General features: G+C 39.9%; 1 protein-coding gene across 1 annotated transcript; it reads left to right on the forward strand.

Annotated features, from left to right (window-relative positions):
* The first annotated feature begins 8,356 nt into the window (after positions 1 to 8,356).
* Positions 8,357 to 25,319, forward strand: LOC137651457 (protein FAM200C-like). Its single transcript, XM_068384713.1, has 5 exons — positions 8,357 to 8,442; positions 10,318 to 10,370; positions 17,843 to 17,915; positions 18,712 to 18,777; positions 24,608 to 25,319. The coding sequence occupies exons 1-5, from the start codon at positions 8,357 to 8,359 to the stop codon at positions 25,317 to 25,319; spliced, it is 990 nt and encodes a 329-aa protein (XP_068240814.1).
* The last annotated feature ends 2,181 nt before the right edge of the window (positions 25,320 to 27,500 follow it).

Consider the following 27,500-nt stretch of genomic DNA (forward strand, 5'->3'; position numbering starts at 1 on the left):
ATCCAAATCAAGATAAATGGTAATATTATCGGCTATTGGGTAATGTGTATAGACTGCATCACAGAAACGGCATTTTTGTGAAATTTATGGGAAAATAATCTGTTTTATTATTTAACATTAACTTACACATTCTTGTGTAGCAAGTCGGAAAGGATGTGAACTTCCTACACAAGCTTGTTGCATAAGAAGACCACACACTAGACTCGGTTACAGTACAGGAAAACAAAAGGAAGTAAATGAAAGAAAACGAAACATTGACTAAAATAAGATTCATTTACCTGAAGAGCAGTTGAGGAATTGCATAATTTTAGGTAGTGGTTCTTGGAGCCTTAAAACAGCATGACAACCTTTTAAAACTTATATTTTTAACTGAAATACTTTGAGTGTTTACATTTATTTATTTGATAATTTGTTTATCTTCATCTATATAGCCAAGAAGATAATTTCTCCTAGTGTGAATTGAGCGAAAAACATCTAGTATTCGGGAGAGCAAATTCAATAGAACGTTTATGTCAACGTTTTGCAAATAATGTCGAACGTACTATTACTGAGACATAGCACTAAAGATGACATCCGAAGTTACTTATAGAAATATAGATTACGAGTATGTTAAAACCTGAAAAAAAAAAAATTCTATAGTAATCTTATCTAGAAGTAATCTACAGTGAATAAGACCACCCAGACAGGAGAACGATATTACCCATATAGATATTAATGTTAATATTGATATTAATATTATTTGCTAAGCTACAACCCTAGTTTGAAAAGCAGGATGCTATAAGCCCATGGGCTCCAGTGAAGAAAGAAAAAAGGAAAATAAAATATTTTAGTAGGAGTAACAAGATTAAAATAAATATCTCCTATATAGATTATAAAAACTTCAACAAAACAAGAGTAAGAGAAATGAGATAAAAGAGTGTGCTCGAGTGTACCCTAAAGCAAGAGAACTCTAACCCAAGACAGTGGAAGACCATGGTACAGAGGTTATAGCACTACCCAAGACTAAAGAACAATGGTTGGATTTTGGAGTGCTGTTCTACTAGAAGAACTGCTTACCATAGCTAAAGAGTCTCTTCTACCCTTACCAAGAGGAAAGTGGCCACTGGACAATTACAGTGCAGTAACCCCTTGAGCGAAGAAGAATTGTTTGGTAATCTGTGTTGTCAGGTGTATGAGGATATAAGTAAATATGTAAAGAATAGTCTAGACTATTCAGTGTGTTTGTAGGCAAAGGGAAAATGAACCCTAACCATAGAGAAGGATCCAATGAACTATTGTCTGGCCAGTCAAGAGATCGCATAACTCTCTAGTGGTAGTATCTCAACGGGTGGCTGAAATGATTTAAAATCAGATATATATTTCCAGACTACTACTAGTAAAATTCAGTAACCAATAATTGGCAAATGGTTGACAATCCGAGACTGACTAAAATTCGGTTTACATCAGCAGCAAAGCTATGCTATAGACTAATTGCGTTCGATGTGAAGATACGAGATTCCAGTCGCTTCTGTGTTATTTTTTTTAACAAGGTTATTCACTCCAGATGGGTAGCTACATATGTTAATGTAAATATGTCGCCGGTATAAAGGGAACTAAGCCTTGCATAGTGTTTCGATTCGGCCATGTTGACCAATTTTATCATTTTGTCATAAGTCTGTGAGTACTTTTTGATTATTTCTGTATATGTCTGCATACAGTTTTTTTTATAATTTTTCTTATGTTTGTTTTCTGGTATGACTATATTTTTTTTATTGTTTTCAATTCTTATTCTGTCTGGAAATATTGAGCATAATCCAGGACCAGTGAATCCTAGATTTCGCCAGTTCCATCTTATACATTTCAGTATTCATAGACTACATGGCAATATTAGAGACCTTACAGTTGCCTCCAGACAGTTTGATATTCTATTATGTTTAGAAAGTTTTGTTCCTCAAACGAGGCACTTGTTTGAGCTGCTTATTCCAGGTTTTAAAAGACCAATAATTTTGAAATGGTATGTCATTTTAGGGCAAAAGGAATGGTGGTGTATATTAGAACTGAGTACTCTACTTCTCTCAAGTCGTCCTATAAGTGGGGATGTCAGGATATTTAGGCCATAGAGTTTATGCCAGGGATAACAGGAATACAAGAAGATGATAGAAAGGTCTCTTTTCTGTAAATGATATTGCTTAACATAGAGAGTGGTTGAATTTTGTTTCTCCTACTTATCACAATGGCTTAAAAGTATTAAAATTGCCTCTAAATGTGGCTACTCACAGGTGGTGTAAGTGCTTGGATCAAGAATACATGACTCCTCTGCTGTTTAAACAAGCAAGGTTGATTCTCCCGTTGGGATGTCTGATCATGCTTTAGTTTCATTAGTAATTAAGACTAAGCAGACTGTCCCTGATGTCATATTCTTGTAACATACTTTTTATATAAAATCTCAAGCAGACTGGAATCGTATTTTGAGTAATGTAACCAGAGCTCCGCTTTTAAGGCTGATCCACACTACATTTTGCACAACCTTTTGTCTGCATAGTTCAAGATGTTGCAGATAAAACGTTGCGTGTGGACAGGAAAACTGCGCAGTTTTGACTCCAGTGCAAGACGGTACAGTTGCAGCGATGACTGAGCTAGGAGAGTATAGATATCCATGAACTGTGTAGACAAGTCGGTATGTGTAGATGGTAGCACCGTCGTTTCATTTTGTGCCTCAGTTTTAATTTGTGACGGGCCTAGAGAATGTTGTGACTCAAAGACAGGATGCAAGCAACTGAGTGAGTTTATTATAGGACACTCTCCATTATATACAAAAGCTCAAGGCAACAGGAAATTTCCTGTTCAAAATCAACACCGTTACCAATGAGAAAAACAGACATGCTTTTTCAGGTTGTTTTTAGTGCGAGGGAAGAGTGAAGATACAAGCATAATATATACACAAAATGAACTTTGTACGATCATGTGACACATGGTTGGTACATGGCTTCCCCTCTAAAAATGACATACTGTACATTTTAAATAGGGCGCCCTGATCTAGAGAGATGAACTGTAGGCGGGTCATCTGGCAGGAGATAAGCAGGTTTTAGATGATCAATGGAGACCCAGTCTTCTTTGCCACGAATGTTCAGTAGGAATGCTTTTGGACTGCGTCGGATCACAAGGAAAGGGCCCGTGTAAGAGGGCGTTTAGCGGTGGCTTGCTAGTGTCGTTGCACAGGAAGACGTGTGTTGCAGAGTGCAAGTCTGTCAGTATGTGATGCCTCGCTGGGGGCTTGTAAGTCTGGCAGCATGGAGTAAATTTTCCCACGACATGACGTATGCACTGCAGATCGTCGGAGGAGGTTGTAGAAGGAAAAAATTCGGCAGGGACGACCAACGGGTCACTATACACCATTTCAGCTGCCGAGACGTCGAGGGCGTCTTTAGGAGTGGTCCTTAGTCCCAGGAGGACCCAGGGAAGCTGAGTAAACCAGTTGGAATCATTGCAGCGGGACATCAAAGCTGCTTTGAGGGTGCGATGAAAACGTTCAACCATTCCATTGGCAGCGGGGTTGTAGGCCGTTGTCTGATGTAGGGTGATGCCCAGGAGATTCGCTAATGATGTCCACAATTGAGAGGTGAAAGTGGTACCCCTGTCAGAAGTAATATGCTCAAGGATACCAAATCTAGCAATCCATCCTGAGAGTAAGGCAGATGTACATGAGGCGGACGTTGCAGTTTCCATAGGAATGGCTTCAGGCCAACGAGTGGAGTGGAGCAGTCGATGACGGTAAACAGGTAACGATGTCCTTGTGATGTGGGTAGGGGGCCTACAATGTCGACGTGAATATGTGCGAAACAACGCTGAGGTTGAGGAAAGGTGGCCACTCCTGAATCCGTGTGTTTGGCAAGAAGTACAGGCGCGGACCCAATCCTTAGCATCCTTAGAAATGCCGTGCCAAATGAACTTCGTCTTCAGCAGCCGTGCAGTAGAACGGCACGAGGGATGTGAAAGGCCGTGAATGAAATCAAACACCTGTTGGCGCATGGGAGCAGGAATCCAAGGTCGCGGTCTACCAGTACTGACGTCACAAACGAGGGCGGTGTTAGAGTCTTTGAGGGGGAAGTCTTCCCAACGGAGGGACGTGCAGGATGTCTTACATGCTTGATACTCTGGATCCTGTCGTTGGGCTTCAGCCAGGGCGTTGTAATCCAATCCCAGTTGAACAACAGCCAATGGTTTCTTGACAGGGCATCGGCAACGGGATTCATTTTCCCAGGGACGTGTTGAAGGGTGCAATTGTATTCGGCCACGGCAGAGAGATGTCGGCGTTGACGGGCGGACCAGGCGTCAGACTGTCGAGTGAAAGCGTGCACCAGAGGCACGTGGTCTGTGCGATTGACAAAGAGCGTACCTTCTAAGAAATGGTGAAAGTGACGGACAGACAAGTGCACTGCCAGCAATTCGCAATCGAATGTAGAATAACCCTATTCTGCCTTGGACAGTTTTCTGCTGAAGAAGGCCAATAGGCGGGGCGAGCCGTTGACCACCTGCTCGATTACTGCACCAATAGCGACGTCGCTGGCATCAGTGGAGAAAAGTAGAGAGGTATGTGGGATAGGAAAAGTGAGAGCCGCAGCAGTTCATAGGGCCTTCTTTCCATTGCAGAAGGCCACTTCTTGAAGGGCTGTCCATAAGGGCGTCGGCTTTGGTCATCAAGTCTTTTATGGGTAAACTATCGACATTGGGTATGGCAGCGCGTACAGGTTCAGGTAAATGGCGTATCCAAAGGGCACGAAGTAGGTTCACCTCACGAGGAGAGCCGTCTGCGGCAGGTTGCAGGCGGGCGATACTGGTCAATTCCCTGAGGGCGAGCGAAGCCCTTTGGTCCCCCAACGGTTGTTGAGAGAGCTAAAAAAGCTTTGCTATATGGGCTGTTGGCGATGGCGAGTACTGCTGCAGAAGGTATGTTTTGAGGGCGTCATGCGCTATTGGGGTGTCTCCTTGTTCACAAAGCCAGTCGGATATTTCCGGGAAGGTGTCCTCGGGTATCGCCGCGAGATCATAATCTGCTTTGGTGGTTGAGCGAGTCACGCCCTTGATGCGAAACTGGACTTTTGCGCGCTGAAACCAAGCAAACACCTCTCCGCTGGCGAACGATGAAAGTTTCAATGGGGCAACCACAGCGCCAACTTCCGTAGAGTCCACCATAGTACTAACGATGGAGGGGCGAGGGTGTGTGGAAGGCGGGAGGAGCGAGTCGACTTCCGGGGTCACCAGTGTGACGGGCTGAGAGAAGGTTGTGACTCAAAGACAGGATGCAAGCAACTGAGTGACTTTATTATAGAACACTCTTGTTTATATACAAAAGCTGAAGGCAACAGGAAATTTCCTGTTCAAAATCAACACCGTTACCAATGAGAAAAACAGACATGTTTTTTCAGGTTGATTTTAGTGCGAGGGGAGAGCGAAGATACAAGCATAATATATACACAAAATGAATTATGTACGATCGTGTGACACAGGGTTGGTACAAATTCAGCAAGCGACAATGGCAGACCTTAGGCAATGTTCTCGAGAGTTCCTCACAGAATTTATGGCATTCTACGAAAGTAATTTCGCCAATCATTAGGCTCATCATGTAGTTCACGCTGTCATTTAATATGGGAGAAATTTTGCCTTTTCAAAAGCCACTTTCGCGACCCCTTTGAACGCCAGGTGCTTCTGAGACGTTCCAATCTTTTTTTTTTTCACAACACAACACGTCAAATGATAAAAGAAGTACCTCCTCCATGACGATGTTGACAAAACTGAGCGAAACTCATGCAAATATCATGGTACCGTATAGACGCAATAAAATTGTAAGGTTTTCATTCCGTCTTAGGACTGCGCAGGCAAATTGTTGTGTAAAACGGAGCGTGTTGACCTGCCTTTAGGCTGGACAGTCCCACTTTTTCAACGTCTCTTCTGGTTTTTCTAATGTTAGCAAAATGTCCCGCTTTTTTTTAACTTTTGTGATTTTTGTCCAGCTATGTTCACGTTTGTCCCACCTTTTTTTTTATACATAGAAACAAAACTGTCCCTATGTTAATGGAATAGTACCGATATTTTGTTTAGCTTTGCCTTATCACTAACTGGTAACTTCCACCTTCTTCTCCGATTGCTATGATACCCAATGAAGTGAGTTAAAAGAATATTATAGACTGTAAAGTGTTTAAAGTGCAGCCTTTTGCAGCTGCTGATGTCTACAGAATAAAGGGTCGAGCAAGTCACCGAAGGTATGATGGTAGTATATGAATATATATCATATATATATATATATATATATATATATATATATATATATATATATATATATATATATAAATTTATGTGTGTGTCTGTATGTGTGTAGAAATCATTGAAGCTGACACGTGATGAGCATTAAATAGCTTTCCGTGGATATATATATATATATATATATATATATATATATATATTTATATATGTATACATATATATATATATATATATATATATATATATATATATATATATATTATCATATGAAATATCCCGCTTTTACAGAGAAAAAATTTGGTCACAGTAATTTTGGCTTTGGCTTTGGCTTTGTATTGGTCACACGTATAATCGGTTTGAGTGTTGTTCTATTGAATGACATTCTGGTTACCACACTTGTAGTTGTACAGTATACCTTTTCATGTGTTGGAATACCAAGTGATGGACTAAACCGTGTTTAATAATGATTGTATATGCACTTATTTAAAAAAAAAAAAAAAACCGGAGTTTTGTCATTTTTGGAAAGTTAACACTTTATATTTGATTCGGCTAAGAGCTGTGGCTCAGAGAGATATTACCATTAGAGAATTTTTGGATATTTTAGCTTGCCAGATGGCACTACATTGAATCTCTCTCTCTGGTTAGGGCTCATTTTTTCTTTGCCTAGATATACAACGAATATTTTGGCAAATTCTTTACACGTTCTCCTCTTTCCATATATAACATACATAACCTAAGATAGTCGAAAACTACTTCTTCACTCAAGGAGTCAACTACTGCACTGTAATTTTCCAGTGACTACTTTTCACTTGGGTAGTCTTGGGTAGTGCCCTTGCCTCTGTACCATGATCTTCCACTGTCGTTTGGTAGAGTTTTCTTGCTGGAGGGTACACTCGGGCACACTATTCTGTTTCCCTATTTCCTATCCTCACTGGGCTATATTTCCTATTGGAGCACTCGGGCTTACAGCATCTAGCTTTTCCAACTACAGGGATGTAACTTAGCTGATGTGTTTGACAGTAATTAGAGTAATGAGAAACTGAATCATTCTCATTCCTGTTTTCTTGAGGCTAAACTAATGTGTTTAGCTTTTTGGTCTCGTGAAATTAAAACATTCTTAATTAACCTTGATGCTGGAGGAGGTGTAAACCCAAATGGTATTTTTTCTGTGTTTTTATAAAGATCGCTAGTTGTCAGTTAGTTTCTGCAAATTAGCAAGAAGAGGTTCTTTTTGCACTTGCTAGAGATTTGGTAATCTTACTCCATTAAGTAAAGGTGTTTTGGTAGCTCTAACCCTTCTGATTACCGCCCTATTTTTGAAAATTTTTAGCAAAACGTCTAAATAGGTATGCTGAATGTAATCATCTGTTGCCTAGTATGCAATTTGGCTTTTGCAAAAGCCTTGGAGCATGTGATGCTTTTCTTGCATTCTCCAATGCTGTACAAAAATCCCTTGATTGTGGTCGGGAAGTTCATGTGATTGGCCTTGATTTTAATGCTGCCCTGACCTTGTTATTCATAAGACTCTTGCCTTTAAACTCAAACAGTTGAGAGCAGATAGGTCTTTTCTTTGCATGATTATTGAATCTTTAAATAATAGTTACAAGGAGTAGTTATTGATGATACACTAATTGTGAGTGTAGGAATGTGGTAGCTGCTGTTCCTCAGGGTTGTGTTCTTGGCCCATTACTTTTCACACTATATACATATGGTGGTCTGTGGTTTGGCCTAGAAAACAAGCTCATTGCACCTTTCCTGTTCCAACTGCACCCCTCCTACCCCCCACCAATTCCAGGGACGTTGCTGGATGGGTAATACTCGAACAGATGATCAATGGATCACCCCCATCAATTGGCCCTCTACAGTAGAAAACTTTCCAAGTCAGAATCCAGTTACACAATCTTTGACTAAAAACTCCTGTCGTTCCATTAGGCTGTTCGTCATCTGCACTACTTCTTAGAGGGCATGTCCTTCATCTTATGCACAGACCATATGTCTGTTGTGCATGCCTTCAGTCAACAGTCCGATGCCTGGTCCTTCAGTCAGTGCTGACATCTCTCTGCCAACACCTATCTAGAAACAATTTAAGCAGAAAACCAACTAAAAGGCCACGAGTATGAAACCTGCAGGACATCCAGCACGCCTCTTCAGTGGGAAGATGTTCTTCCTTGGAAACTCCAACGCCCCTGTGACAGGCCAAGAGTAGGTTGTGAGTCAAGGGCGAGATGAATGCAACTGAATAACTTTATTACAGACACATCGAGTATATATACACACTAGGTCCTTGTAAGAAGGTCACAAAAACAAACATGCTGTTTCTTGTTAAACCGGCAATCGGTTCTGTTAACAGCTAACAATGAAGTAGGCAGACAGGTTAATAAAATTTGCTGTCAGTGCGAGGGGAGAGTGAAGATGCAAAGGATATTATATACAAAAAAAAGAGAAATGTCGTTACTATATACGATCGTGTGACACACGGGTGGTACATGGCTCCCCCTCCCCCCTAAAAATGACATACTGTACATGTTAGATATGGCGCCCTGATCTAGAAAGGCGAAATGTAGGCCGGTCATCTGGCAGGAGATAAGCAAGTTCTAGATGATCAATGGAGACCCAGTCCTCTTTGCCACGAATGTTTAGTAGGAATGCTTTCGGATTGCGTCGGATTACAAGGAAAGGGCCCGTGTAATGGGGCGTTAGCGGTTGCTTGCTTGTGTTGTTGCGTTGGAAGACGTGCTTTGCAAAGTGCAAGTTTGTTGGTATGTGATGCTTTGCTGGGGGGTTGTAAGTCTGGCGACATGGAGTAAATTTTCCCACGACGTGACGTATGCACTGGAGATCGTGGGAGGAGTTTTCAGAAGGAAAAAATTTGGCAGGGACAACCAACGGGTTTGCCATACACCATCTCAGGTGCCGAGACGTCGAGGGCATCTTTAGGAGTGGTCCTTAGTCCCAGGAGGACCTAGGGAAGCTGAGTAAACCAGTTGGAGTCCTTGCAGCGGGACATCAAAGATGCTTTGAGGGTGTGATGAAAGCATTTAACTATTCCATTGGAAGCAGGGTTGTAGGCAGTTGTCTGATGTAGGGTGATACCCAGGAGATTCGCTAATGATGTCCACAATTGAAAGGTGAAAGTGGTACCCCTTTCAGAAATAATATGCTCAAGGACACCAAATCTTGCTATCCATTCTGAGAGTAAGGCAGATGTACATGATGCGAACGTTCCAGTTTCCATGGGAATGGCTTCAGGCCAGCGAGTGGAGCGGTCAATGACAGTAAACGGGTAACAATGTCCTTATGATGTGGGTAGGGAGCCTACAACGTCGACGTAAATGTGGGCAAAATGACGCTGAGGTTGAGGAAAGGTGGCCACTCCTGAATCCGTGTGTCGATGTACTTTGGAAGTTTGGCAAGAAGTACAGACGCGGACCCAATCCTTAGCATCCTTAGAAATGCCGTACCAAATGAACTTCGTCTTCAGCAGCTGTGCAGTACAACGGAGCGGGGGATGTGAAAGGCCGTGAATGAAATCAAACACCTGTTGGCGCATGGGAACAGGAATCCACGGTCGCGGTCTACCAGTACTGACGTCACAGAGGAAGGTGGTGTTGGAGTCAGCAATGGGGACGTCTTCCCAACAGAGGGATGTGCAAGATGTCCTACATACATGATACTCTGGATCCTGTCGTTGGGCTTCAGCCAAGGCGTTGTAATCCAATCTCAATTAAACAGCGACCAACGTGTTTCTTGACGGGTCATCGGCAATGGGATTCATTTTCCCAGGGACGTGTTGAAGGTTGCAATTGTATTCAGCCACGGCGGAGAGATGTCGGCGTTGATGGGAGGACCAGGCGTCAGACTGTCAAGTGAAGGCGTGCACCAGAGGCATGTGGTCTGTGCGAATGACGGAGGGCGTACCTTCTAAGAAATGGCGTAAGTGACGGACAGCCAAGTGCACCACCAGCAATTCGCGATCGAAGGTAGAATAACCCGATTCTGCCTTGGACAGCTTTCTGCTGAAGAAGGCCAATGTGTGGGGTGAGCCGTTGACCACCTGTTTGAGTACTGCACCAATAGCGACATCTCTGGCATCGGTCGAGAGAAGGAGAGGGGCATGTGGGACGGGAAAAGTGAGAGCAGCAGCGGTTGATAGGGCATTCTTCGTGTTGCAGAAGGTCGCTTCTTGAAGGGGAACCCACTGCAGGTCTTGCCCTTGAGAGAGGCTTAGAGGGGAGCAAGAGTGGCGGCAATGGCATGCAGAAAACGGTGATAATAGTTGATCATTCCCAAGAATTCCTGCAGTACTTTGATGGTCGAGGGCGTGGGGAAGTTCTGAACAGCTGCTACCTTCTCAGGGTACACCGACAATTCCGCACTGGATAATTCAGCGCAGACAATTCAGCGCTGCCAATTCAGTGAATGAAAATTCAGCTTAGAATCAATTCAGCGCATGACAATTCAACACTAGGACAAATCAGCACAAGGACAATTCGGCGCCAAAAGGCACACACGGTTCAGTGAATGACAATTCAGCACAGTAACAACTCAGCATAAGGAAGCAACTACAAGGAAATTCAGCAAAAAGTTTTAACACTTTATTGATAATATATAAAAAAGGGATATAAAAGATTTATTAAATTTACATATTAAAAATAATACATACAGTATATGTAAAAAGAAATGAATTAATTTATTTCTGCAATTCAATGAGGTAGCTTATATTTTGTAAGTATTCCAACTTATCAAATCGACTTCCATACTCATTAACAAGCGTTTTTATTGCCTTAGCTGTCCTTTGGTATTTTGGGTTTTTTCTACCATCGTCGTGTCCAGCTCTTATTCTCAGTATCCTTTTCTCTATGCTATCTTGCTCTAGTTTAAGAAACTCGACAAACTTATAAAAGGTTGGATGGTTATGACCCAATGTTAACTGAACCCTTCTAATGAATTATTGGTCTTGAGTAGGTCGCCCTGCACTCGATCAAAAACAGTCCATAACTCGGGTTTAAAAAACCGCATCTCTTCTACGATGACGGAATGGACGACCAATCCATGTGTCCTCGAAATGATTTTTTAAATCTTCCAATTCCGGAGGCATAACATCTTGCAATGATTCAAACACATTACAAACATCGTCAGCAGGCACAAAAGCTAAGGCCACCAACATCTTACAGCGTCAACGAATATGTTCGTCACTTACATAAATCTGGGTAAGATTCAATGCCTGTATTTTTCTCCATATACACTAAGCAAGGTGGAAAAAACAACCGCTTATTTGCGTTCCTACAAAAACTCTTGAAAATGCATTTTGGAAAGCCTTTTCAAAATCACATAACATAGTGGCTGGCGTCAGATCCGGGTATAGATTCAAAATAGTTCTTAATGCCTTTTCATATGAATCATCTGTCTTATTTTGCAATAGTATATATATCACTGGAAAAACACATCCTTCACAAAGCATATGAATGACATAAAGTTGGTGGAAAAGGCGCGGAGCAACCTTAAATGTACCATCTGCAAGCCAGTTTTTGTATTCTTTGAGGAGTTCAACATTTTTTTCTAGTCGAAAAGATAAACATTCTATTGGTATTGTCAACCCCAGAATCGTACAATAAAAAAGGTTCTCCACTGTGTGTTACACGCAAATGTTCAGGTAATACAATATCACTGACATCATTAGGTGCTGGAATTGGCTCACCATCTATTTTTCGTCGGCGCTGAACAGTCCGTTGTAATGAAGTATACTTAGGGAGTAAAACCGTAGCTTCATCTGGCAAAGAGACTTGAGTTTCTTGAATTATTCTTCTTGGGACATCATTAGATGCACTGGCTCGTTCACGTAGGTCAGAAACCATCTTCTTCATTGCTGATACTGCTGGCTGAGGCACATGAGAATGGGCCTTTACATCTTCCCACAAGTTTCCGTTGATATGGATTCGACCTTTGCATCTGTCTTGTGTACAACGCCAAGACTCTTTTCCATTCCGAAGTTTTCTATCCAAACGATAGCAAAATCCATTTATTAGAATATGCTCGCGTCCTTTCTCCGATGAAATCCGCTCCATAAGGCTGGCTTTTCAGTTTTAACTAAGCAAATGTTTATAAACAACTGTATTCCAGAAAAGGGAATATATACCGTCCTAAGCTTGTACTATAACTTTCTTTATTTATTCAGTGGTTGTTATTGTTAACAACCATGAATTACAACAGTAATGGTTGTAATAATAATAATAATAATAATAATAATAATAATAATAATGACAATGATAATAATAAGAAAAATAATCTTTATATGCTAATAATAAGATAAGGGTGAATTTGTGTGCATTTTTGCACTGAATTGTCCTTGTGCTGATTTATTGTTGTGCTAAATTGTCTTGCGCTGAATTGATTCTAAGCTGAATTGTCATTCGCTGAATTGGCATCGCTGAACTGTCGGCGCTGAACTGTCCTGCGCGGAATCGTCGGCACACGCTTCTCAGGGAGGGGATGGACTCCTTCAGGAGTGATGCGGTGCCATAAGAGCAACACTTCGTTGGCGCCAAAGGTACACTTGTCGTACCGGACTACAAGGCCGATTTGTTGTAGGCGGTCGAGCACGATGCGCATGTGATGGAAGTGTTCCTCTTTTGAGGAAGAGAACACAAGTATGTTGCCCACGTAACATGCACAGAATGGTGGTCCCCTAAGATGCCATCCATAAGACGTTGAAAAGTGGCCCCAGCATTACGAAGGCCAAAATAGGAGTAATTGAAGGTGTATGTACCGAAGGGAGTGGTGATGGTGGTCTTGGGGATGTATTCTGGGTTCATAGGCACCTGATAATACCCTTTCAGGAGTTCGATCGTGGAGAAAACCTTCGTTTTGTGCAAGTAGGTCACATCGGCGATGTTTGGGAGGGGGTAGTGATCCGGTTCTGTTTGCATGTTCAGACATTTGTAATCCCCACAATGACGGAGGGAGCCGTCTTTCTTCAGGATGATGTGTAAGGGTGACGACCCTGGGCTGGAGGCCTTTTGGCAAAGGCCCATTTCTTCCATTTCGGCGAACGTCTGTTTGGCGGCTGCCAATCGATCCGGTGCCAGACGTCTGAATTTGGCAAAGACTGGGGGTCCCGTCGTCTTGATATGGTAATAAATACCGTGTTTGGTAGGAGCCGTGGACGTTTGGCGAAGTTCTGGACGGAAAACTTCTGGGTACGATGGGAGGAGGTGGTCGTAGGCATCCATGGGTGCGCTGATGTGGAGAGCGAGGTTGGAGGGGGCAGGTTGAAGAGGTGTCGACAAGTACTAGTCTGCGTTGACCAATCGTAGGTGGGCGACATCGACCAGAAGATGGAAATGAGAGAGAAAATCTGCACCAAGGATTGGCAATGTGACATCAGCAGCGAGAAACCACCAATTAAATTTGCCATTTCCAAACTATAATGTGAGGTTCTCGTAACCTTAGGTGGGTATCGCAGATCCGTTGGCACCTACCAGGTGGACATCGGCAGACTTAGACAGACTACGTCGTGTCCTGAAGAGTTCCCTTGGCAAAAGAGAATGACAAGCACCCGTGTCTACCAAAAATCGCACGTCCGTTCCTGCTTCATGTAAAAAGAAAAGATTAGAAACACTAGAAGCTACCGCTACGAGCGATGGCCTACTTAACGTTTTTTGGCCACTGACAGTCCTTGGCCCATTTCTTCGCGGCAGCCCCGAATCTGAAGTGGTAGTAGCAAAACTGCGGCCGATGGGCCGCAATAAGTGGCTGTAGAAGTCGTTGGTTGGGGCGCGAGCAAGTGGTGGTTGATGGGTGGCTTTGTCGCTGCTCCGGCACGTCATGGGGTAGGCGTGTGTGTCCTACAGCATTTACATCAGCTTCGGTTGATGTTGAATAGGTATCCTCTTCGTCAGGAGTGGAGGTGTTGACGGAGGTCTTGAAGGTCTTGAAGTGGGTGTCCATAAGGGCGTCGGCTTTGGTCATCAAGTCCTTTATGGGTAAACTATCGACATCGGTATGGCAGCGCGTACAGGTTTGGGTAAATGGCGTACCCAAAAAGCACGAAGTAGGTTCACCTCACGAGGAGAGCCGTCTTGCAGGCGAGCGATACTGGTCATTTCCCTGAGGGCGAGCTAAGCCCTTTGGTCCCCCAATGGTTGTTGAGAGAGCTTAAAAAGCTGGGCGGCTGGCGACGCGAGTACTGCTGCAGAAGGTATGTTTTGAGGGTGTCATACGCTATTGGGGTGTCTCCTTGGTCACAAAGCCAGTTGGAGATTTCCGGGAAGGTGTCCTCGGGTATCGTCGCAAGAATATAATCTGCTTTGGTGGTTGAGCGAGTCACGCCCTTTATGCGGAACTGGACTTCTGCACGCTGAAACCAAGCAAATACCTCTCCGCTGGCGAACGACTAAAGTTTGAATGGGGTGGAGCCAATTCCGTAGAGTCCGCCATAGTAACAGTGAGGGGGGGAAAGCGGGAGGAGCGAGTCAACCTCTGGGGTCACCAATGTGACGGGCCAAGAGTAGTTTGTGAATCTAAGGCGAGATGAATGCAACGGAGTAACTTTATTACAGACACATCGAGTATATATACACACTAGGTCCCGGTAATAAGGTCACAAACACAAGCATGCTGTTTCTTGTCAAATGGGCATCCAGTTCTGTTAACAGTTAACAATGAAGTTGAAGTAGGCAGACAGTTTAATACAAGTTGCTGTTTGTGCGAGGGGAGAGCGAAGATACAAAGGATAATATATACAAAAAAGGGAAATGTCGTTACTATGTACAATCGTGTGACACACGGGTGGTACACCACCCTCTTTAGTGATGTCAGTACCTGATGCTTACCGCCATGTGACAACAGGTTTTTCAATTGATCCATGATACCTCTCATGCCGATCCACTGCACAACTACTGAAGTCAAAGTTCATATGGCATGGAATTGTTAAATATCCCAATGATTGGGGCCACCTTCATCTACTTCAGTGTTGTTTTGCCCACATTCACGTTAACGTGGTTGGATCCCTACCCAAGTCTCAAGGACATTGTTACCTTTACACAATCAATAATTGCTTTACGCGGTTGCCTCAATCCTTCCCCATACAATATGCAACAGCTGCCTCATGTATTGCTACTCCACTTTCCAGTGGGATAAAAAGATTAGGCATCCCGGGGCATATTACTTCCGACAGGGGTACCACTTTCACCTCTCAATTGTGGATATCAATTGGACATCTTGGTATCACCCTGCATTTGACTACTGTTTAGAACCCCGCAACCAACTTCCCTGGGCCCTCCTCGTACCGAGGACCACTTCCAAGGACATCATAGATGTCTGAGCAGTAGGAACCTACCCGTTGGTCATTTTTACAGAATTTTTTCTGGCCACCTCCTACGGGGATCTCCAGCAAAATTTACCTTAGCCATGAAACTTTCAAGCCTCCATCAAAGCAGCACAAATCGAAACATATACACAAAACAACACACGTCTTCCTGCATTTTGACGCTTGCAATGGAATAAAGGTTTTTGACTTTGACTTTGACTTTACGCTCCCACACACGGGCCCATTCCTTGTCATCCATCACACACCGAAAGGTTTATTATTATTATTATTATTGTTATTATTATTATTATTATTATTATTATTATTATTATTATTACTTGCTAAGATACAACCCCATTTGTAAAGTAGGATACATATAAGCCCAAGGGCTCCAACAGGGAAAATAGCCCTGTGAGGAAAGGAAATAACTAAAGACACAGAATAGTGTCATTGTGTGTACCCTCAAGCAAGAGAACTCTACCCCAAGACAGAGGAAGGCCATGGTACAGAGGCTAGGACACTACCCAAGACTAGAGAACAATGGTTTCATTTTGGAGTGTCCGTCTCCTAGAAGAGCTGCGTACCAAGTGGAAAGTAGCTGCCGAATAATTGTAGTGCAGTATTTAACCCTTTCAATGAAGAATAAGAATTTTTTGGTTATCTTAGTGTTGTCAGGTGTACGGGGGAAAGCGTAGAATGTGTAAAGAATTTGCTAGAATATTTGGAGTTTGTGTAGGCAAGGAAAACTGAGCCGTAATCAGAGGGAGATCCAGTGTAGTACTGTCTGGCCAGTCAAAGGACCCAATACCTCTCTTTTTTCAACGTTGCTTCTCAAGTCCAACAAATATTATTGGTTTGCAAGGTTGTTAGCAGGCTTTTTGTCTCTTTCCGTTAGTATTCAGTAATTTAATTCACGTATCAAAGGTGAAACGGTTTGCATCGGTTCTGGTTGAGGTTGGCTTTTTTATGATATTTTAGTAGGTTTCAAAAGCTATGTAGTCCTCGCTACAAGTCTTGTTCCTGGATTTAAAGAGTTATTATTTTTTGCTAAAAAATACAAATAAAACTTTACAACGGAAAATAAAGTGATGTAGTAAACTTTTGAGTCGCCATGATTATATTTTCCCTTATGCCCCCCCCCCCCCTTCCCGGAAATTTTAATTATGAAAAAAAGGTTATGACATTAACCCAAATCATCCCCCAATGACTCAAGATAATCGATCTGCAAAGTATCAATTTCCATGGTGTCTCCGTCGCTGTATTATTTTCTTTGAAAGCATTATCATCATACTCAACGCCTTTATACAAAATGAGAGAGAGAGAGAGAGAGAGAGAGAGAGAGAGAGAGAGAGAGAGAGAGAGAGAGAGAGAGAGAGATATATGAACCCTACAGATTGTCGTACCAATTTATGAGTGGTTCAGTAAACCTAGGCGAGCCCATGTTTAATACATATCCTCAGGTGGCTTGGCTGGAGGACAAATTCAGCCAGGTAGGATCTGCTTCCGAAGGCTGTGCTAACGGAGCTGGGGCTTATAGGTAGGAAGGCTTGGAGGGATTCGATATAGGTGGGAGGGGCCGGTTGCAGAGCACAGTTTTGGAAGAATTTCTCCTCGTTTACTGTTTTTGTTGTTATTAGAATAAGCTGCCCTAATCCAGGATAGGGCTTCTGGTCTTATAAACAACATTAGTGAAAAATATTGAATGTGTAAGAGAGAACCCCAATGTTTAGGAAAAAAAAGGAAAAATATGTTTAAAACTGGTGGCGTCCATCAGTGATAAGAAAATTTTGAGTGCTGGTGAAAGAAAATATCACTAAGGACAGAGTACCAAGATTAAATGGGGGGGGGGGGTTATGATAAATTCCTTTAGTTAATTTTCAGTATTTTGTCATGTAACCAAGTAAGGTTCGTGTAGGTATTATACTTTATGCTATGTTTTTAAGAAATTACATTCTCCAGCAATTCCACTCTTAATATATCAATGATAATTGCTCTTCCAGCCACTTTCTCAGTGTGCTGTATTGAATGCGTTATTTTACAGGTATTGCACAAGTAGCACACTTAAAAGGCATCCATTAAAAAAAATTCATTAAATGCTATTATGATGTAGAGATTAAAAGAAAATTGCTTAATTTCATATTCTAAAATGCGCCAAGAAATTCAGAGATTTAGTCATTGTTTATTATTCTGACTTTCTAAAAAAAAAAAACTTTATTTTTCACAAGTACAGTATTCTGAGTAATGTATTATGTTGTAAATCTGAAATTCCACTATTAAATGTACTTTGATCAACAGCCGTCCCTTGTCTCATAGATGTTATATCAGTGTTTGAAAGCCTTGATATGGAACTCAGAAATATCGTCATACCGTACAATATCAAAGAACAAAAATCCCGATTATCGGGACATCCATCGAGACCGCGTCACCAAAAGGTTACGGGACAAATATTTACGATCGGATGCCTGTGAAAAAAGACTATATATATATATATATATATATATATATATATATATATATATATATATATATATATATATATATATATATATATATCATCGTCGTCATCATTATCATCACCACCACCACCACCACCACCACCACCACCACGTACGCCTATTGACGCAAAGGGCCTCGGTTAGATTTCACCAGTCGTCTCTATCTTGAGCTTTTAATTCAGTACTTCTTCATTCATCATCTCTCACATCACGTATCATAGCCCAGCCATGTAGGTCTGGGCCTTCCAACTCTTCTAGTGCCTTGTGGAGCTCAGTTGAAAGTTTGGTGAACTAATCTTTTTTTGGGGAGGTCGAACAGTATATCCAAACCATCTTCATCTACCCCTAACCATGATCTCATCCACATATGGCACTTGAGTAATCTCTCGTATACTTTCATTTCTAGTCTTGTTCTGCCATTTAACTCCCATTTCTTTTGACGGCTTTGTTCTCAAATCGATCCAGTGAAATCCTTCTATACCATCCTCAACTGGTCTATGCAATACAAATTCCATGTTATATATATATATATATATATATATATATATATATATATGTGTGTATATATATATATATGTGTGTGTGTATATATATATATATATATATATATATATATATATATATATATGAAATTATATGCTGTATCGTGATTAATTTTTTTCTTTTCAGAGAAACAACAAATAATTCCACTGTTACTTCGGTTTCGACTTGCTTGAGGTTCGAATCCAAGGCAAGGCAAAAGTTCTTATCATGAAGTTAATTTCCTCTTTGGCTTCTAGTCCTGAGGCGGAGCAAAGTCGATATTAGGTCTTTTTGTTTTATATATATATATAATGTGTGTGTGTAGTAGGTTGGCCAGGGCACCAGCCGCCCATTGAGATACTACCGCTAGAGAGTTATGGGGTCCTTTGACTGGCCAGACAGTACTACATTGGACCCATCTCTCTGGTTACGGTTCTTTCCCTTTGCCTACACATACACCGAATAGTCTAGCCTGTTCTTTACAGATTCTCCTCTGTCCTCATACACTTGACAAAACTGAGATTACCAAATCATTATTCTTCACCCAAGGGGTTAACTACTGCACTGTAATTGTTCAGTGGCTACTTTCCTCTTGGTAAGGGCAGAAGAGACTGTTTAGCTTTGGTAAGCAGCTCCTCCACGAGAAGGACACTCCAAAATCAAACCATTGTTCTCTAGCCGTGGGTAGTGCCATAGCTTCTGTACCATGGTCTTCCACTGTCTTGGATTAGAGTCCTCTTGCTTGAGGGTATACTCGGGCACACTATTCTATCTAAATTATCTTCCTCTTATTTTGTTAAAGTTTTCATAGTTTATATAAGAAATATTTATTTTAATGTTGTTACTGTTCTTAAAATATTTTATTTGTCCTTGTTTCCTTTTCTCACTGGGCTATTTTCCCTGGTGGGGCCCCCTGGGCTTATAGCATCCTGCTTTTTTAACTAGGGTTGTAGCTTAGCAATTAATAATAATAATAATAATAATAATAATATATGTGTATATATATATGTATATTTATGTATATATATACTTATATATACACTTATATATATATATATATATATATATATATATATATATATATATATATATATATATATATATATTAAAAAGTTGATCATCCAACTCAATTCATTGTTCATATAAAGCAATTTTGTAACTGAAATTATTCTGATTCAAGCCTGTTACGGTCTCGTCCGCATTCATGATATTCAGACCCAACCTTTCTCATCGTATTCAGTAACAGAAAAAAATGTATATCGCTAAAAACATCTCGAAACTAATCGATACGGAGGTTCGTCTGCGAAAGGAAAAATTATCGTACGTTCTCATGGCGTCGGGCTGTTTAGCGGAGAGCATCCTGTTACATGCATATTATCGCACTTGAATTATTCATCGTGATATCGCCCTTACTAATAAATTCATCTTCATTGCAATGCAGAGTGGTAGGTTGACGTCCAGGCAAAATAGAACCTGCGGTCTGGGCTCCGTAAGGGCGAAAATCCCGTCGGGGTTTCGTTCCGGAAAACGACTTATGGTAGATTTGTTATCGTTTAGATTCATCTAGCCATGACTGCCTCGGACGAACATATCAGAATGATTTAGGTTTTGAAACATTTCTTTTATTATTATTGTTGAAGTTGTTATCAGAGTTGGTATTTATATAATACATTTTCCGTTCGATCATTTCTTGGGTGCGCGAATGCGTGGAGTAATTGTTGTTTAAGTAATGGATACAAAGGTGCGGTAATTTTTTTCTAAAATTGTATAATACGAGTAGTTTTGGAAGCGGAGCATATATATATATATATATATATATATATATATATATATATATATATATGTACATATATATATATATACGTATATATATATTGTATACATATATGTCCACACATACATACACATTAATACTATACACATACGTGTATATATATATATATATATATATATATATATATATATATATATATATATATATATATATATATATAAGAAAAATATCTTCATCGAGAAATATTTTTAGACTTTTGGCTTACTTTCGCATCTTCTGGCATTATATCCTTTTATCTTCTGCCACCATTTAAGATGATATCGTAAACCATTTTTTTTATCTCGCCTGGTCATCTGAGATGTCGCTTCATAAATGGCGGGAGTTGTTTGGCAGTAGGGGGGACACGAGTAACCCCTCTCCCTCTTCCCCTCACATCATATGGGCTTAATGGAAATGTGATGGGTTGAGATGTTGAAGCTAGAATGGGTGGGAGAATAAGGTCGTGGGAATAGGAGAGAGAGAGAGAGAGAGAGAGAGAGAGAGAGAGAGAGAGAGAGAGAGAGAGAGAGAGCGTAAGTTGGAAGTGAAGGAGTCGTAAGGGGCAGATACGCTAAGGGGGAGAAAAAAGTGAATAGCTAAATGCGTGGCTTTGACACTACAAAAACTACACATTTTTGAGTTAGAAACGTTGATCTCCCCTACTTTGTAAAGAGCAGATGTCTGCTATATATATATATGTATATATATATATATATATATATATATATATATATATATATATATATATGTATATATTCATATACAGGTATATATATATATATATATATATATATATATATATATATGTGTGTGTGTGTGTGTGTGTGTATGTGTATGTGTAAATAAATAAATAATTTCTTCCGGTCATGGTCAGCGGCATTGCCAGACATATAGATGGTTGGTCTCCCCGTCTCTCTGGTAGCGGGGCGAGGGAGTAGTCACCCTGTGTAGAGAGAGGAAATGGGGGGACTGGTAAGGGTCGAATCTGCGCGTGCGTATATCGATCTGAATATATAGCCGTCATTTTTGACTGGTTGCACACACTAGTATAAAGAGTAGTTATTAACAGAATTTTTGTTTTACTTATTACGATTTCCAGTTAGTTTTGAATCATGGGGATGAAGTTGGAAGCCTTATATTACTGGCCCCTCTCAAAGGACTTTGGAGGCTTTTGTAGCCTTTGGTGCAGAACTTCGATAATTAGTCGACCAGCGGTGCAGTGTCATTCGTATTTCTTAAGTAGAATTTGTGTTGATGTTAGTTATTTTCATCGTCAAAAACTTTTAAATGCATTTAGTAGTGCAATAACCGTTCATGTATTGGAAGTTTGTCATGGTCTATTAGAAGCGTCCTTTCCTAGCCATCTGTTGGACCAGGATTGGATACCCGGTCATGCTTGATAGTTTCTTGTAATTTTAGCTGCTTCATCATCCTTGTGAGCAAAGGAAGGGTTTTTTGGGGATACCCCGTAGATGTACCTGCTGAGTACTCAGCAGCCATTGCTAAGCCCTGCCTGGTCCTTGGATGCTGATCATATGGATACTGTATATGGTCAGTCACTAGGGCATTGTCATTGTCCCTTGCCTCAGCCATTCATGAACGACCTTTAAAACCTTTGAACTTTTAAGAGCTCAAAGATCAACAATGATTATCCATCTCTCAGCTCAGTCAGCTGTAACCCACTTTAGATAGACAGATCACCAGGAAAGAAACTTGTCTCAATAATTCCTGACCACTTCTTAGTTCTCAAATGTGACCGTTGGTTTTTTGTAGTACGACGCTCTAGGGCTTGACACTAGATATTAACAACCTTACCTATCTTTAGATTTTATTAATGCATATATTTAATATAATAGCTGTTTTCATAACGTCTTGCAATATTCTTTAAATCACCTGAACTCTCGCGCAAAAGCCAAGTCATCAATGAAGTTATCTGCGTCCTATTGATAATCAGGTAATTACATTTTCTTTTCATTTAGAAGAATCAATCATTCCAATAGAACCCTCTGACTGATTCATATTCCCTGGATATATTGTACATTCACAAGAAGTACCAGTATCCTATGAAACGCATGTCTTATTTTTTTTGTGACAATACAAAACAGTGTAGGATATTCAACTAATGCTTTTAGTTTCCTAGTTAGGAGATTGCTCATGAATATTCGATGTCTAATGTTCGTGAAATGAGCTTAGCTAATTAATTGCGCCAATGACCTATTAGTTAAAGTATGACACTCGTAGTAGTTGACACATCCTACTTGACAAATTCTATACTTGGAAATTTCTTATCTGTATTTTCTCAGGACAAAACGGACCACATTGATGCTGTCTCCCCTATATGATAAAGACCAAGCATATATATATATATATATATATATATATATATATATATATATATATATATATATATATATATATCTTACCTGTCATACTGAGTAGCATTGTCAAACGTATGACTACATGGTCTCTCCCCGTCTCTTGGAAGTGGTGAGAAAAGTAGTCATACCTTGGTGAGAGGGGGTACCCCAAGAGGCACACTCGGAAACCACAAGCTCCTACATACTACCGAAACTGCCGTGTTGCAGTTAGAAAATGAAAAGGGGGTGGAAAGGGTTGTGTCTGTGTGTGTACACGCGAGTGTATGCATATCTATCTAAATATTTGGCTGTCTTTTTTGACAGGTAGCGTACACTAATATAAGAAGATCAGTTATCGTATTTCACCAGGTTTTTTTTTTCAGCTGGAAACTATTTTGATATGTATGAATTTGATTTTACTGCTTTTATAGCTATTTTGGCCTACATAAATTCTTGGCTTCCTCTCGCTTCTGGGAATAATGCTCAGACGGCAACCTGCTTCCTTGTAAAACGATTTGTTTAATTACCATAACCCTAGATATATTTATAAAGATTCTGAGGACTTTTCGGGACATTTCACAGGTTAGAACTTTTTTCCCTCTTAATACTATAGTCCTAGGAAAGCAGGTTGCAAGTTATTGCTATTATTTATCATTACATATCCTTAGAGCAATGGTTCTTAACCTGGGGTACCTGTACCCCAAAGGGGTACGAAACCTTAAGCCTGGGGGTACGAGACATGATAGCCAGTGCAATGATAGCTACTGTACAGTATATTTACCATGAGAAAGCAAAACATGTATTTTCCAAATATTTCTCTTACTATAATTGTCTAAATTAATTTTTTTCAAGTTAGTACTGTAAACAATTTTCTTATGTTTTCTATGGTTTCATATACGTTTTCTTGATGTCTCGTACGGTTCGTGTTCGCGTTGTTCCTGACTCTGAAACATGCTGCATGTGCACTGTGCTGTGTGTAGTTGAGTCAATGTGAACAGTGTGAATTGGGTCTGCATTTTGTTTGAGTTCGAGTTGTTAATAGTATTGTGGTAAATTACTGGTGAGTGTCATTTTTTATTTGTGAAATGTAATTTTTGGATTATCATTTTATTTGTCACAATATGTTTTTTAGTGTGGTATAACTCTAATATTGTCAAGAATAGATGTATAATTGATAAAAGAAATATAATTTTGAAGGTACTGTTATGTGTATGAGGAGGAATATAGTGGACTTAGGGATGGCTCGACCAGGGTGAGGGGTCGGGGTTGAGTTGGTCAAAAAATGGTCTGACTTGGTCAAAAACTGGTATGTGTTGGTCAAAGCATGGCTTGAGTTGGTCAAAATATGGCTTGAACTGGTAAAAAAATTACTTTGGTAAATAAATAACCTGGATTGGAGAAAGAAGTGGTGGAAGAATTCTTATTTTGTAAACCTCTGAAAACTACTGCAAAAGCAACTGATGTGTTCAGTCTTGTGAAAGAATTCTTCTTGGAATATGAAATGACTCTCAACATGTGTGGTTCAATTTGCACTGATGGAGCCCCTGTCATGCTTGGAAATTAATCAGGCTTTGCTACCCTAGTGAAAAAAGAGGTTCCCCATGTAACTGTCACTCAAGTGTGTGTTGCATCGTCATGCACTTGCTACAAAGACGCTGCCAGAAAAATTGAAGACTGTTTTATCATTTGTTGTGCGTGCTGTAAATTTTATCAGAGGACGGGCAGTGAATCACCGTCTTTTTGCATCTTTTTGTGAAGAAATTGGAGCCGAGCACAGTGTTCTTCTTTACCACACAAAAGTGAGGTGGCTTTCCCGTGGCAGGGTACTTACACGTGTATTTGAACTTCATGAAGAAATTATGCAATTTCTTAGAAATCAAGGCAGTGAAATAGCTGACCATTTTGAAAACAGGGAGTTCATTTTGTCTCTGGCATATCTGGCTGATGTATTCATGCACCTCAATGAACTGAATGTCTCTATGCAAGGAACAGCGATGAATATGATAACTGCCAGAGAAAAGTTATCTGCCCTCACCAGGAAACTTCCAATGTGGATAAAGCGCATTGAAAGTGGAAATTTTGAAAACTTCCCTTCTCTTGATGAGGCTGCTAGTGCTGAAGAAGAGCTGCCCATCCTGAGTGAAGTAAAAGAACATTTGCAAGAACTGATTCAGTCCTTCCAAGGGTATTTTCACCTTGAAGAAGGTTCTGTGGCACAAAGATGGATACGGGATCCATTTCTTTTCAACCTTGATTCCATGGATGATAATGATATCATGAAAGATGATCTTGTGGAGTTGCAGACCAATGACAGAATCCGAATGGAGTTGGAAAAAATGCAACTGGATATGTTTTGGTGTGCACAACTCCAAGCATTCCCACAGTTAGCAAGGAGAGCTTTGGAGGTCCTCGTGCCATTTGTAACTACATACTTATGTGAGGCAGGTTTTTCAACGCTCCTACACGTCAAAACAAAAGCCAGAAACCGTTTGGATGCAAGTGATGACATGCGTCGGGCACTTTCAAAGAAAGAACCTCGTTTGAACAATATCATTAATGAGAAACAACAACAAAAGAACCACTAAAAATGTGTTGGTGTGCACTATGTAGTAATACTCATTATTATTCATTGTATCCTAATAATTGGCACTTTTCATTTGAAATAAAAAAAGCACCTTTCTTCTGTAATTAAAAATCTAATAATTTCTCAGCAAGGTTTGTATTACTACTCCTTTTCATATATTTGTATTGTATTTACATTGGATGGGGGTACGAGAAAATTTTCTGACATATCAAGGGGTATGGGCACTGAAAAAGGTTAAGAACCACTGCCTTAGAGACTGTTCACCAATAAAGAACTCCATAGCCTACCAATGAATTTGTGAAAAAAAATTATTTTTAATGGAGTTAAATTTCAATTGTATACTTTTCAACACACTTCCCATTCATACTTAGGATTTTCAAATTAAAGTGTAGTGAAACAAATTTAAAGTACAAATACTGACATGAGATATATATATATATATATATATATATATATATATATATATATATATATATATATATATATATATATATATATATATATATATTGTTTTTAGATTTGTCATCAATGATTCAGAGCAAAATATACGAGTTTTTTTTATGATGATCATGGTTATGAACCTTTTGTAATCATGGTTATCACACATGTGAAACAGTGTACAGCGTAATAAGACAACCACGTGATATTTCGCTTGAGAGGGTTACCTGCCGTAAATCTAGAGATTTACGATGGAAATATGATAAAGAAAAGCCACTGGAAAATGAACCCTTAAATTCTGACAGAGGAAAATGAATCGGACCATAAATATGAAGAAGGCAAGACGCCACCGCACAGTAACCGTGTGAACGGAACCCGAATAACTTTGCGCTTATGAAACAAAGGCCAAATAAATATAATAATAGGGAATAGATAAATAACAGGCAAAGGATGCGTCATGTGTAGCAGAGACGACCACCCGGGGAGTCGAGAGAAGTCGTGAGTAACGACGGACGACTTTTTGTTTTATATTTTTGTGTTTTTGGTGTCGTAAGTGAAAGTATGAAAGGGACGGTCAGGGTGTAAACATGTTTTGGGTGACATGTCTCTTGGGAACCGAAGACCATGTCTTTGACACCGGCAGAATAATGGGATCGGAATGACAGATTTTGCTGTCAAGCTGGCAAAGGAAACAGGCATGATTAGGTTATACCGTGCAAGTCTATAGACGTTGATACCCCGCGTGTGTGTGTATATATATATATGTATATATATATATATATATATATATATATATATATATATATGTGTGTGTATGTATGTATGTATGTATGTATGTATACAGTATATATATATATATATATATATATATATATATATATATATATATATGTGTGTGTGTGTGTGTGTATCTATCTAAATATTTAGCCGTCAGTTTTGACGGGTTGCCTACGCTATATATATATATGTATATATATATATATATATATATATATATATATATATATATATATATATATATGTGTGTGTGTGTGTGTGTGTGTGTGTGTGTGTGTGTGTATTGTGTATGTATCTTAAATCATTGGACCACGTAATACTGTGATACAAAAAGATGACATCGTCAAGACTACTGATGCATAGGGAAAGAAATTGCATTATATATGCGAGGGTATGAAAATAAGTTGGAGGGGTGTAATCTAATAAGTGTCTCAAATAACAGCTTCAGATTTTCTGATGACCATTCTTCAGACTTGTAAATTTTAGATGTCTTTGTCATTGAGTGTAAAAAGTAACGAGAGAAGAAAATTTAGCGTAAATATAAAGGAAGATTAAGGGTGCTAGGGTAAATGGAAAATAATTGTTAAGAGCAATGGAAAGGGGAGGAATGGAAATGTTTGACACGTTAAAGTATTCAGTGATAAGCATTAAAGGATGGTTTTAGGATGAGAGGAGAGGTGAATCACAGAACAGGTGGTGCATGAAATGTAATAAGATGTGGGCAACAGATTGGAAAAGTTGTGCTTAGGTGAGTTGAGATGGGAATATATAAAGACTATTGGGACATTTCTAACTTACAGGACGTTTTAAAATGAATGAATGAAGATATAGAAGTTATAGAGATGTGCTAATATTGATATATGTGATCAAAAAAGGTTGGAGAGGGTGAGAAATTTAAGAATTTGGGCAAACTTGTTTAATACTATGAGTTCTTGATGACTGGCAGGTGCCAACCCTTCTGTGATAA

This window comes from Palaemon carinicauda, chromosome 1 (genome assembly GCF_036898095.1).
Source record: "Palaemon carinicauda isolate YSFRI2023 chromosome 1, ASM3689809v2, whole genome shotgun sequence".
Lineage (NCBI taxonomy): Eukaryota > Metazoa > Arthropoda > Malacostraca > Decapoda > Palaemonidae > Palaemon > Palaemon carinicauda.

What these genes read in the sequence shown, in the direction of transcription:
- LOC137651457 (XM_068384713.1), top strand. Translation starts at nt 8,357, where the DNA reads ATGAAACCTGCAGGACATCCAGCACGCCTCTTCAGTGGGAAGATGTTC. An exon ending in GCCCCTGTGACAGGCCAAGA is followed by an intron (nt 8,443 to 10,317) that starts GTAGGTTGTGAG and finishes CTGCACCAATAG; the next exon opens with CGACATCTCTGGCATCGGTC. An exon ending in CTCAGAAATATCGTCATACC is followed by an intron (nt 17,916 to 18,711) that starts GTACAATATCAA and finishes TTTTCTTTTCAG; the next exon opens with AGAAACAACAAATAATTCCA.